Source organism: Plecotus auritus (assembly GCF_963455305.1).
Source record: "Plecotus auritus genome assembly, chromosome: 9".
Lineage (NCBI taxonomy): Eukaryota > Metazoa > Chordata > Mammalia > Chiroptera > Vespertilionidae > Plecotus > Plecotus auritus.
The window spans coordinates 111619725-111633732 of NC_137783.1; the positions used below are offsets into that span (position 1 = coordinate 111619725).

The window sequence follows — 14008 nt, forward strand, 5'->3', positions numbered from 1 at the left end:
TCAGTCCTTTGGGGTGGCTGGTGTTTTATAGACAACCCATCAAGATTGATTGGGCTTGTAACTGAATTAGCCAGATGTGTGGGCATTGTGTGCCCTTTCCTCAGCCTCCCTTCAATGTTGTTAGATGGAAGCAGACATGAGATTAGCATGTTTGAAGATGCTGTGTTTTTAGTGCATGAACAAAAGCTGTCGCCTTCTGCAGAGACTGTGGCTCTGTCCCAGACATCAGCAGTATAATTATGACTGCTAAATTCAGCCCAGACCTCAGGCTCTGCTGCCTTGGTCTCAGCTGTCATTTGCAGGAGGGGGTGGGGGGTACTGAAGCCCAGGGACCCAGGCGCTTATTATAGTCCACTTTGAACTCTGCTTTATTCAGAGCCTTTCCCTTGCTTCTAACAATTGTTCTGGTTTCTTTCTGGTCACAGAGCCTGCTGCCACCTCTGGGGGATAGTCTGTGCTGGATTGTGTGGAGAGGGAGAAATGGGCCTTCTGAAAGCCCATGACTTCCAGGAAACTTGCCCAAAATGAAACTGAGCTGATAATCCTCATACAATGCCTATGTCACTTACTATTTAGAGCATTATCCCTCATCTAGAAGGCCCTACCTTAGGTTTGCATTGAACAGAAATCCTTGGCAGGAATTTTTGCTTATGCCCTTTTCCCCACCTAATTCTGTATGTGAAGTATCTTTGAACATTTATTCCCCATTTCTTTTCTATCCAGACTGGCCTGCATATTTGTCTTAGAACAAACTGGTCTTTTTCATTTCTCTAGTACTCTGCTGGTGCTTAATATTCTGTAGACATCTCATACTCAGTGTATCCAAACCCAGCCCTCCTCAGTCTTTCTTCCATATTTTCTGTTTAGTGAATGGCACCATCATCTACAGTCACCCAAACAAGAATCCTATATAATAAAAGGCTAATATGTAAATCAACTGAACTACCGGTTGTGATGATGCGCACTGACCACCAGGGGGCAGACGCTCAATGCAGGAGCTGCCCCCTGGTGGTCAGAGTGCTCCCACAGTGGGAGCGCCGCTCAGTCAGAAGCCAGGCTCACGGCTAGAGAGCACAGCGGCAGTAGCCGGAGCCTCTCCCGCCTGCAGCACTAAGGATGTCCACAGGGAGTGGGCCTAAGCTGTCAGTCGGACATCCCCCAAGGGCTCTTGGACTGCGAGAGGGCGCAGGCCAGGCCAAGGGACACCCCCCTCCAATGCACAAATTTCATACACCGGGCCTCTAGTGTATTATAAGTAAGTCAGTTGACTTTGCCTTCACTTTCCATTAAGCCCATCTTTCTTTTTCTCCCAAGTCCAACCTCTTTCCTCTGTCCCCACTACAGAGGGGACCAAATTCGGACTTTATCATCTCATCTGGACTAGCGTTAACAGCCTTCTAGTTGGTCTCCCTATCTCCAGGCTCTCCTTCAAACCAGCCTCTAGCCTGCAAAATCCTGTCTCCCTTGTTTGAAAACCCTCAGCAGTTCCCAGTACCTGTGAGATTAGCCCAGTTGTCTAACCCAGCATGCAAGTCTCTGCATCCCGCCATGAATCTTTCACCTTCCTTTCTCCAAGTGGGCCTGGGGAGACAAGAACTGCCACAGGCCCACTCAGGTGCTCACTCCCTAACTTGAGGTTTTCCTGCCTCCAAACCTTTGCTTGTTCACTTTTCTCTATCTGAGATGCCCTTTCCCCACTTCTCCACCTATCAAACTTTTACTTCTTCTTCAAGAGCCAACTCATTTACTAATATGTATCTTTTGTGTAACTTTCCCTGGTTTGCCCACATAAAGAATCACTTCTGCCCTATCTGATTTGGCTCAATGGATAGAGCGTCGGCCTGCAGACTGAAAGGTCCTGGGTTCAATTCCAGTCAAGGGCACATGCCCGGGTTGTAGGCTCAATCCCCAGTAGGGGGCGTACAGGAGGCAGCCAACCAATGATTCTCTTTCATCATTGATGTTTCAATCTCTCTCTCCCTCTCCCTTCCTCTCTCTGAAATCAATAAAAATCTTTTTTAAAAGAATCACTTCTCACTCTGTTCCCCACAGCAATTTTGGGAGACTTTTGATTGTTTTAAAGATTATACAACTGAAGCTTTGAAAAAACAGAGCTTAGCATTTATCTCCTCCTTACACACCCTCTACCCCCCTGCTTCTCTGATTCTGTTGCCAGTAGCCCTAGCCAGGTCTCTAACTTGGGAATGCCACCCCAGTCTCCTTTCTGTCTGCTAGATGAGGTGGCAGGCTCTCTGCTCAGTACCTCATTTTTACACATATACCATTGGTGAGACACTGTAGGAAGGAATGCTTAATAATGGCAAATATAGTAAAAATAACAATAGCTATCATTTATTGAGTTCTTACTATATGTATCAAGCTCCGCACTAAAGCTTTTGTGTCTTTTAATACTTAAAATGACTCTGAGTTTGATACTCTTTTTACCTATAAACAAATGCACACTAGGCTATTAAGTAACTTGCCCAAGTTCCACAACTAGTAAGTAGTGGAGCTATCATGGTATATCTGTGACTTTGAGCAGAATTTAAGAGCAGAATTCCAGTCGGTATCCCCAGAGCCTACACAGGATCTAGCATAAAACAGGTGCTCCAGAATGTTGGTTGGTTGATTGAATGAATGAATGAGTGAATCCGTGTTCTTCCATTGAACTTGACTTTAGGCTTAAGGGGAACTGGCTGAGCATCTGTAGCTTATGCCAAGAAAAATGGATTTTGTCTCATCTCCTAATGCCCAGCTGTACACAGACATGTTCCCTCCCACTCAGTAACAAACTGCCTGGAACTCTTTCCTGGCTCATATTTACAAGAGAATGTGATAAATTCCGTATTGATCTCTCCTGTTCCACTGTAAATTTTGCAAAAGATGATTAAATAGAGCAATAGAGTCTGCAGGCATTGTGGCTCAATATGTTGTGGAGTGGCGTATCGACCTCCTCCATCCAAAGGCAGCCAGCGCCTATCCCTGCTGCCCCAGACCAGTAATTAAAATCCTGTGAGACTGGGATTTAAAATCCAATCATATCCCTGAATCAAGCCTTCTAGCCTCCCCATGTGACGAGTGCAATAAGGTAACGGCAGGAGCATGTTTATGTCTGTGCTGAAGCAGTCCCCATAGGGTGGGTAAGAAATGGAGAGTTGGGTAGCCCTGCTGGCTAAATCACTTCACCCTGACACCACAGCCACTTGTTTATGTACCTACAGATTGTCTTACAAGTCCCAGCCAAAGACCAAATTCAGAGAGAGCAAAATAGCATGCACAAAAAAATCACAAACTGTGTTTCAGTGTACACTTCTATCCCCACAGCCAATAGTTGGTTTAAACTAGTAATTTGGCTTTGATTAAACTCCTTATGGCCTTTAGTAGCCAAATATGTGTTTGAATTTCCATAGGAATGCTTTAACCTAAACTGAAGCCAACCTTCTATGTGCTGAGGCCTGTAATCAAGGTACAGGCCTTGAAATAAACTTTTCCATCTCCTCCCAGCAGGATCAGGAGCTCCTTGAGAGCAGGAACAGTGTCTTCTTATTTGCTTTTGAATCCCTAGCTCCTAGCACGGTACCAGATGCATAGCGGGATCTCAAAAGGTATCTTTGAAACAAACACAAATTAACAATCTTGGAAAACCTCTGTAAACTGATGTGTAAGTAGCAGACCTACCAAGTGACCATCCACTCAGTGCTGGGGAATGCATTTGTTCCTGAGGTTGCTCAGCTGCTATCTTTGGATGTTCTCATGGTTAGAAATTTCTTATATTCAGCCAAAATCTGCCTCCAAGGGTCTTAATTTTATCATTGAGCGTAATGTAGAATGAATCTAATCCCTATTCCACATTCCATTGGCCTTTCAAGTACCTGAAAATGCAGTCATGTTCTGAGCTATCTTTTCTCCAGCCTGCAGCTCCAGTTCTTTAAGCCATTGTTCTCACATGGCTCTAAACTCTTTTCTATCTTGATCACTCTTCCCAAAACAATCTTCACTTTGTCTCTCTTCCAAAACCCATTTATCTCTATTAATTTTCATCTCATTGGTTTCAGCTTTTAATGTCTATCTTCCAACAGTTGTACTTGGTACCCTTCCCACCTTAATCTGATATCTGCAGATCTGATGAACAGAACATCACTGTGAAAATCTGTGTCAGGGATAAACAAGCTGAACAGGACCAAGCGTATTTGTTGCCACTGGAAACTTCCTTCCAGATAACCTCTGGTCTGTCAGTCACTACACCCCACTGCCACTGCTGCTACTCCCCCTGCTGTTCCTCCACCTGCTCCCTACCCTGGCCCCAGGTCTGCTTAGTCCACTAGTCACTTACCCTTCACACTGTCCTAGCATCCAGCTCACCTTTCTCCATTGTGTTTTCAGGGTTGTCCTGAGACATCCCATCAAATATCTGGTGAAGTCCACATTTGCCCTAACTGCACCTGATTGAGCTAGGTAATCTTAATAAACAAAGGGAATGAGTTTAGTCTGGCATGACTTGGTTTCCATTAAACCATCTAGATGCCTAGTCATCATCACCATTTCCTTTTCTAGGCATTCACAAAGCATCTTTAGTAACACTCTGATTCTGGAGATAAGACACATGTGTATGAAAAGTGTGTGATCAGATATGTGCTTTAGTGGTTCAAAGGAGGAATTGATCCATATAGACAGGTGTGTTCTAGGAAAACTTAAAGGTATGGAAATTAGAGCTGGGCTTTGCAGAATGTAGGGTCTGAATGGTGGGCAAAGGGGAGTTTGGCACTGCTGAAGAGAACAGTAATAGCACAGTGTAGCCCAGTCCTTCAGGTCAGCACTGGAACTGAAAGCTCGGAAGGGGGGCCCAGGACAGTGCAGATGGATGGGAAGAGCCCTAGACTGGAAGGCCTGGGTTCTAGTTTATGCTCTTCCACAGTCTCTGTGACCTTGGTCTTTAACCTTCCCTTCCTCAGTCTTTTTATCTTAGTGCTTGCTTCTGTTCTTCTCCAGGTAATGCTATGATTTCCCATCTCCTCAACTACACAATGTGTGGCTCTCTTATGGTGGTGGTGGGTCATCATCCTTATCTTCTTGTCCCCCTACATCACACTGTATTGTCATTGTTTATCCCTGTCTGTTTCCCACCAGTCTGGGCTCTGCTCAAGAGCAAGAACCAGTCTGATTCCACAGTGTGTTCAGCTCCTGGCCCAGCCGCAGTGGGTTTTTATGGAATGACTGGATCCAGCCAGGAGGCAGTAGCTCTCTGTTTCATGAACTTTAGAAATCCACCTACCTGAAGGCAATTGATCCTACCCTACTATGTCCATTGGAGAGTTAGGACTTTGGATGACTTTCTGAGAGTTCTGTATATGTGGGTCACAATTCACCTGGCCCCAGATAGGGAAGCTCTGATGGGAGGAAAAGGCGTTCCATTTTGTACCCTTTCTACTGTCTATCCCAAACTTACCTCTAGAAACCCCCCTATCTTGGCCTTGGAGCATCTGAGCACCCTGGAAGATTAAGATTATTTTCCCCTCTTTTAGAATCATTAAGCCTTTGGAAGATAGCATTATGTAGTGGAAAGCCAGACCTCGCTTTTTTTAAAAAAGCAAACAACTTTTTATTATGTAAAATTCCAAACATTTACAAAAAGAATAGTATAATAAATTCCTGCTTTAAATCTCAGCTTTGCTACTTATTTGCTGTGTGACAGTGGGCAAATTATTTTAGGTCTCTGAGCCTCTATTTTCTCAGAGTCTTTGTTTGATGAATAATTCAGACACTTATACCCAGCAAATGTTAGCCCATTTCTTTTCACCAGACTCAGTTAAATCATCTGTAAAGTGGAAAAAATAATACTTTCCCTGCTTTGTTCACCAAATTAAGAATTAAATGCATGGAAGTAGTTGGCACAGGGTATGGCACATAAAGTGCCCAGTAAAGGTTATTGGTTACTATGAGGCATGACTTGGTACAGGTGCACATGCACCTGTGTGTACGTATGCTAAGAATGCTCAGTGGTGTGGTCTATAATAAAAGTTCAGGATAAACCATCAGGACACCGGGCTCTATTCCCACTTCTGCTGTGCTTCTTGCAGCATTGTGGTCAGGGCTCTTCTCTCTCACCTTCAGACTCTGGAAATACAGAGGGAAATTGGTCCATCTCTGACCTGAGGAGCTAACGTAAAGATTGTGAACGGGGATGAATTCCCAGGAAAGGGAAGTAACAGGAAGGACAACAGGAGCCCAGGGACAAATGGAGAACACTGAGAGCTGAAGGCGTGGGGGAGGCTTCTCAGAGAGGAACCCTTGAAGAATACGTAATCAGGAGACAGGAGATAGGGTTCCAGGCAGGAGGGGTAGCCCAAACAACAGTGTGGGGACAGGGCAGGTGCGTGGCTTCTCTGATGTGGTGGGTTATTGACTCTGACTGCTTCCTTGATGAGAGTTCACAACCAAAAAGAATAGCTGGCTCTGTACCTCTAATCATAGAAAGATTTTTCTTATATTCAATAAAAACATCTAATTGGAGATGGTAAGCAGACTGTTGAAGTAGTGAAAATCAGGATGAAGGTGGAAAAGGAGCTAGCAGTCAAAATAGAAAGGGAGAGGGGATGATTACAAAGGACATTGTACAGCCCATACAATCCTTTTTGTCAATCATTTTTGAGCTTTTTATCTTCTTCGGTCCAAAGAAAACCCCTAGAGGTGGGCAGGGCAGCAATCATTACCACCAGAGAAGAGAAGCAAGTACCCTAGATCACACAGCCAGGGAGTAGTGACCCCCTACCCCACCGGCTCCCTGCCCAGTGCTCTTTTATAGGGCTGGAGCCAGCTGCATGTAGGGGCAGGGTGAGTCATGGAGACTGCATTAGGACTGGAGTGGAAGGAGCTGACAAAGCTGTGGGGGGTGAGCATTCAATATTATTGATAATAATAGCCTAAGATATTTGTATAAGGCAGTTTCTGTTGTGTGTTTTTTAAAGCCTCTTATACAGATTGTCATCTTTGATATTCACAGAGGTAGACAGAGGGCCTGGACAGGGTAGTGTCAAAGGAGGAGGGAATAGCAGGCCTCCTCCTCCTCTCGGCCCCCAGCTTAGCAATGAGAAGATGTGAAACCTTCCCCTTCCTCCCTCCCCCCCAAATTTCATCACTCTTGCCAGGAAGGGCAAGTGGGCCTCTCTCTCCCACCACTTCCCATCCACAGAGCATCAAGAATGTTAGAGTCTAACCCAGCCATGGGCAAACTACGGCCTGCGGGCCGGATCCGCCCGTTCGGCTGTTCTATCCGGCCCGCGGAGCCGAAAGAGCGGAGGGTTCTCTTGCTTTCCCCTTCGCTCCTTTACTTTGAATTTATATTAGTTCACACAAACACTCCATGCTTTTGTTCCGGCCCTCCGGTCCAGTTTAAGAACCCATTGTGGCCCTCGAGTCAAAAAGTTTGCCCACCCCTGGAACCTGACCTAATCTGCCACCCAGGCAGAGAGGTATCTAGGACCAGTAAAGAGACTAGGGATTTTGGCATGGTCACACACTTGCAGTCAGAAGGCTCTTCTGGGGCAGAAAGAACAGCCATGTTGTGTGTGGGCTCAGAAGATAACACCTATAAAAAGCCCATTGGTTTGGTAAATGTAACTGAATCCTGTTAAGTGCTGGGTAGCAAGGATAAGCAGTGGATCAGACATGGTCCCTAACTTTTAAGAGCTCCAAGTCTTGCTTACAGACAGACGATTTTAACACAGCATGATTAGTGCAGTAAGATAGAAGTAGAAGGGCCCATGGAAGCACAAAGGATGGGGTGGTAGGGAAGACAAGGAAACTTTCCTGGAGGAGAAACCTAACTGGGTCTTAAAAAATGAACAGGTAGCCGAAACCGGTTTGGCTCAGTGGATAGAGCGTCGGCCTGTGGACTGGGGGGTCCCGGGTTCGATTCCGGTCAAGGGCATGTACCTTGGTTGCGGGCATATCCCCAGTGGGGGGTGTGCAGGAGGCAGCTGATCGATGTTTCTCTCTCATCGATGTTTCTAGCTTTCTATCCCTCTCCCTTCCTCTCTGTAAAAATATCAATAAAATAAAAAAAATTAAAAAAAATGAACAGGTATTTACAGGAAGACCAGGGTGGGAGTGGGGTTGGAGAGAGAGGTTGGGGCTCATATTGAAAAGGATATACTCTTAGCTTAGTGGGTAAAGTTCTTGAAGGGCCATGAGCTTGGGACTTGGTTCTGGGCACGTTCAGGGAAGCCAGGTGACCACCTGTTCTGGATGTAGTAGAGGGGAGTCACTTCTTAGGGAGCTCGGAGAGCTCACTATTAATGTCTTTTTCCTCTTGGGAAGTCTGTGATTGTGTCAAATCAAAGGCAGGTGCTGTGCCGGACAAGAGCACTGGGCTTCCTGGGCCCCAGTGGGCCACGCCTTCTCTCTCACCAACACAGTTTCCACTGCCTTAACCTGCCCTGGGTGATGAGACCCAAACCAGTCACCCTACCAACCAGGACCCATGAGCACCCACACCACACCCTACTTTCCTGGCTCAAGCCCTATTGACAGATCCCCCAGAATCTGAAGGAATTCAAGACAAATGGTTAAGAGGATGGAGTTAATAAAATTTGAAAAATTGAGGCCTGTCACTCCACTAAACTTTTTTCAATACCACTGACAGAAACATATTTCCCCAATGAGTGACCTTCTACAGCTGTAGCGGGCAGCGCAGCCGCAGCAGTGCTGCCAAGAAGCCAGTCTGCTATTTATCAAATATTATAAGCTGGGACACACTAATCTGGAGCAGGGAGAGGAGGGGAGGGGTCTTGCACTACACTGCCTGGGGTGCTCCAGGTGTTGGCCCCAACCCCAGACAGCCAGTGGGAGGTGACGGATGGCCTGCGATTAGCACTCCCCACCTCCATCCAGCCCTCTCACTTGCTCCCAGAGGCCTGACCCTCTAGACCAGCTGCTCAGCCTGGAGAGGCCCTGGGTGGGAGGCAAGGGGAGGTCAGGCCAGGGCACGGGCCATCCTGATGCCCCCGGAGAGGGCAGGCGGGTGAGGCCCAACATGGTTATTTATTGGAGTGTAATGGTTTGTGGCCGTTGGTCGTGAAGGTGAAATCGATCAGTTGTAGAAGTCAGGTTCTATCAATTATTACAGCAATTAGTCAAGTCAGAACATCAGAGCAAGAGTGTGGGGGCTGGGGGTTAATATTAGATGGACATTACCCATGGTGCCCCTGCCTCAGCCTTTCTAAAGTGGGAGCAGACGTGCTACCTTGAGGCTCCAGAACCTTGGGGAAACTCTACTGGCTTCCCCTCTCAGAAGTGGCTGGGGTGGATCCTGACTGAGAGCTTCCTGGTCTAGAGATAGGCCCAGCACTGCTTTAAAAGGCATCTCTGTGCTGGTTGGCCCAGGTGCAGGGATGTCCTACCTGTCTCCATCCCATTCTTTATGAGAAGTGACACAGCTCCTACTAGAAATTACTCAGTGGCCAATGTTTATGGCACACATTTTTCATTCTGTAAGCAAATATAGATCACTGACAGCACTTGTTTGAAGTGGTTAATCTCACCCTCAGTTCTCCCACTGTCTTTCTCTCTCACTTTGTCTTTCTTTTCCCTCTCCCCTTCTCTTTCCCATTTTTTCCCCTTTTCCATTTCTCTTCTCTTTGTTCCTCTTGTCTTTCCCTTCTCAGTCTCTCTCTCATCACCCTTCCATTCCAGCCCATATCTAGTGACAGAGCTCCCCTTGAAGCTGCCAAAAACACCCTCCTTACTAGGAAGGCTGTACTTTATCCTGTAAGCAGTGAAAAGCCACTGAAGATGTTTGCTTTTGCTAATAAGTACATAAGTTTTTAAGAAGCAGAGAGCTTCTATAGGAATGGGTTTATATCTATACTAATAAAAGGGTAATATGCTAATTAGACCGGATCGACCGGATGTCTTCCAGACGTCCGACTTTTTTCCAGACAAAGCCACGGTAGCCGGGGCTGAGGCAGAGGCACTTAGGGGCAATCAGGCCAGCAGGGGAGCAAGCAGTTAGGGGCAAGATCAGGCCAGCAGGGGAGCAAGCAGTTAGGGGCGAGATCAGGCTGGCATGAGAGAGCAAGCAGTTAGAGGCAAGGCAGAGGCGGTTAGGGGCAATCAGGCAGGCAGGCAGGCAGGCAGTTAGGAGCCAGTGGTTCTGGATTGGAGAGGGTGCAGGCCAGGCTGAGGGACCACCCCCCCCCCATGCACAAATTTCGTGCACCGGGCCTCTAGTTATGATATAAATCTTTCCACAGTCTGGGATTGAGAAATGCTGATTTTTAACAAACAGTGGCAGGACACACTGACAGCCTTACCTGTGTATTTAGTGTCCCCAGCCAGCCAGTTACATTCTTATGGCAGAGACTGTGTCTTAACCTTTCTTTACTTCTTAGACACTACTTCCCTAGCAAGAAAGATCAAGGAATGTTCTGTTTAACACATAGTTCTTGACCATCTGCTGTGTTCAAGGCACAGCTTTCCTCTCATGTTTCTCTCTTCCTGCCTTGAGAGGAGTGCCTTTGGAGCAGGACCAGTGATTCTTCTGTGTCCCAAGCCCCACTCATTTAAAGTTTGCCAAATTGAATGGAATGGACAGTTTTTGAAGAGGAGAGTAAGGTGCTCAGACCTGGGCTTTGGAAGAGATTCTGACAGCCTGGGGGTGGAGTAGCCTTTCCTCCATAACTGCCAAGCCTTGCACACAGTAAACTGTATATAGGCTCGACAGCTGCTGGCACTTAAAAGAGGGAGAAGGTAAATGTATGACCCCAGGCAAGCTGCTTCTTTTTGTCATACTTAAAGTTCTTTGTCTCCAAATCACAGGAACTAATGATTGGAGGGAAGCTTGCATATAAGCATATACTCAACAACAACTAGTATTGGTAAGAGCCTCGAACTGAACCTGGGCTGGCACAGCCAGGCTGCTGGGGATGGCCACGCCCTTCCAAAGGACTCTGCTGACTCTGGCAGGCAGAAAATGCCAGAGAAAAAAGAGCATTAAGAGAGAGAGGGGGCCCACCAGCTGGTGTGGCTCCCCTGTTGAGCATCGACCCAGGAACCAAGACGTCATTGGTTCGATTTCCAGTCAGGCCCGGGTTTTAGGCTCCATCCCCAGTGGGGATCGTTGATGTTTCTCTCTCATCTCATGGAAGTTTCTTTTTTTTTTAAATCCTCACCCGAGGATTTTCCCATTGATTTTTAGAGAGAGTTGGAGGGAGGTGGGGAAACACAGAGAAACCTCAATGTGGGAAGAGACATCAATTGTCTGCCTCCCGCATGCATCTTGACCAGGAGGGGCAGGGATTGAGCCTACAATCTAGGTATGTGCCCTTGACCGGAATCGAACCTGGGACCCTTCAGTCTGCAGCCTGATGCTCTCTTTTCTGAGCCAAACCGGCTTGGGCATCTCATCAAGGTTTCTATCTCTTTATCCCTCTCTCTTTCTCTCTCTAAAAATCAATAAAATATAAAATAAGTACAACTTAAAAAGTAAAACGTTTTTAAAAAAAGGGGGAGCAGAGAGCAGAAAGAAGGGAGCCTTTTCATTGTTATTTGGGACATTCTGTGCTTTAGAAAGGAACCCTTTTATATAATTTTTGTGAATGAATATTCATCTGTATACAAATGAGTTGGATAACAGGAGTATTTTATTTATTGATTTTTAGAGAGAAACATTGTTTTGTTTCACTTATTTATGCATTCATTGGTTGCTTCTTGTATGAATCCTGACCAGAGCTCTAACCAACTGAGCTACCCAGCTAGGACATAATGGGAGTATTTTAATGACTAAGGCCATTGGGTTAAAGTAATCTATATGTTTGGTACATTTGTTGGCATATTCAGCTGGTGTATTTGTATGTGCACAGCACACCTGTGTGCATGTAACACATCTGTAAGTGTGGTAGTATGTGTAGTATGTTTCTGTACATGTGGGAGCCCCAATACTCTGACCTCTGGTCAGAAAGGGCTAAGAACTCTCCTCTCAGAGTAGCTTGACATGTTCTTCCCACCATTCTACAGCCTCTTAAGTTTTTGTTGCTCTACATTTCCACAGGCATTCCTGACAATAAAATCAGGGTCCAATCCCCCTGATTGCTCACAGAGCCTTGCTCACAGAGCCTCTGACCGCCCCTGACGACCTCTTTCTCCTCCTGTCAGGAGCCAATCCCCTACAGAGGAATGAAATGGGACACACACCCTTGGACTATGCCCGAGAAGGGGAAGTGATGAAGCTTCTAAGGACTTCTGAGGCCAAGGTAAGTCTCAGAGAAAGGAGAAGGCCTGTGGGCACTCTGTGAGGCATTTAATCTTTCACTCATTAAATTAGGTCAGGCTTCACACTTCCCCTTAGGTGATTATTGTCTGTTGCAAACAAATCCAACCCCTAGTCTCATCAAGAATAGGAAACTGTTCCTGTCATGAACCACTTTTTGCCTGAGCCACTTTTTGCTTCTGAGGATTAACCATCAAATTTAATTTTTGAGATGCTGGACTTCCTAGCTCCTCTTCACAGGTGGGGAGCTAGTGAGACAAACTCTTCAGCCCAGGCCTCATGTATTCTATAGCCTCATCAGGCGATCTTTCCTATCACCACTCTAGAACCATTCTCTGACCCCTCCTCTTCACACACACTCCAGAGTACCGTAGACAGTCTGAGACCTCCCCCCAAACCTTCATCTTAATTTCATCCCCTCACCCAAACTTTCAAACTCCCTAAAGACTCCTCCCAGCCACCGAACTGTAGCTCAGGAACTACTTGGCACAATCCAAGAACTGGAATCACAAATCTCAGGGTTGGCAGGGACCTCAGAAATCATTAAGTCCAGTGATGGGAAATCATACCAAAGCCGAACCAAATAAGTCAGAGGAAAATAGAGCTGTTCTGGTTTAAGGAGAGGCAGACCTATTCCTTTCCTGGCCTGTTCATCCCCTCCTGAGCAGCCTCCTTGGAGGCTCTGCTGTGGGGCAAACATTTTAAATCTCTGAAATCAAATGAGTCATTTTACTTACAGATAAATTGGAGCCCAGGGGTGCGATGTGTGGCTTGCCTTTGGTCCCAGAGTAAGTTAGCATCAAAACTGAAACTAATAGACTCGGACAAAGTAAGTTTAGTGACAGGACTGGAACTGGAAGACCTGGTTCCTGACTCTGTCTTATGCTCTTTCCAGCATCATGGAGTCTCTTGTTGGCAAAGTGGCTGAAGTGCCCTGAGATGATTCAGTGTAGCATGTCCCACCTAGTGGCAAATACTCTCTGTCTTGAGAAAAAGCACTTAGGTCACTGCACTGAAACAGACAGGATGTAGGCTGTGATCCCAGCTCCATCACTTAATGACTGGGTGACCTTGGGCTAGCACTTTCCCTCACTGAAGCTTGATTTATCTCTGTGAAATGAAAACATTGGACTAAATTGTTTCTAAAGTTCCATTCAATATATGATTGTCTCTGTGCCGGTCAGGATAAACATATTATGCTATTGTAACAACCCCAAATTTCAGTTGTCTAAAAGAACAAAGATTTATTTTTGCCTCACACTGCATGTTCATTTTGGGTCGTGGGGAGGGGGAGTGAGGATGTGTGTGCTCTGCTCATTACAGGCACTCGGGGACCCGAGTGCAGAGCAGTCATCCTGTGGAACGATGCTGAGTGCATGGGAAAAGAATTTTCTGGAAGATCTTGCACTGCAGTTAAATGCACAGTCCGAAAGCAGGACCCTCTACTTCCACTCACAACTCATTGGGCATACTAATCCCATGTTCCTGCCCAATCATAAGGAAACAAGGAGACCAAGAGTGAACTTATCATGTGCCTAGAAGGGGGAGAACTGGAAATACTTGGTAACCAGCATTAACCACAGCTTGTCTCCTTGGAATCCTTAGTAACCATCTTGCAATGTTCCCTCCAGAGAAGGGGAGGAGTTAGGAAGGTGGACTGGCTTTCACAGCACATTCCAAGGGGCACTTGGGACCAGCAAAGAGCAAAAATTCCATAGAGCAAACGCTTCCCTCCCTTTGTTC

The 14008-nt window shown here is 46.3% G+C and overlaps 1 protein-coding gene across 11 annotated transcripts in view; it reads left to right on the plus strand.

Moving 5' to 3' along the window:
- CLPB (ClpB family mitochondrial disaggregase) overlaps positions 1-14008 on the plus strand; it is a 177428-nt gene that overhangs the window by 111872 nt on the left and 51548 nt on the right. For all 11 annotated transcript variants that reach the window (XR_013961662.1, XM_080688674.1, XM_080688678.1 and 8 more), the window contains one exon: positions 12151-12248. Coding sequence is in view for 10 of the 11 variants with exons in the window: in XM_080688674.1 (XP_080544800.1) it covers positions 12151-12248 (98 nt within the window). In the remaining variant the exon portion in view is untranslated. The remainder of the gene's footprint in view (positions 1-12150; positions 12249-14008) is intronic.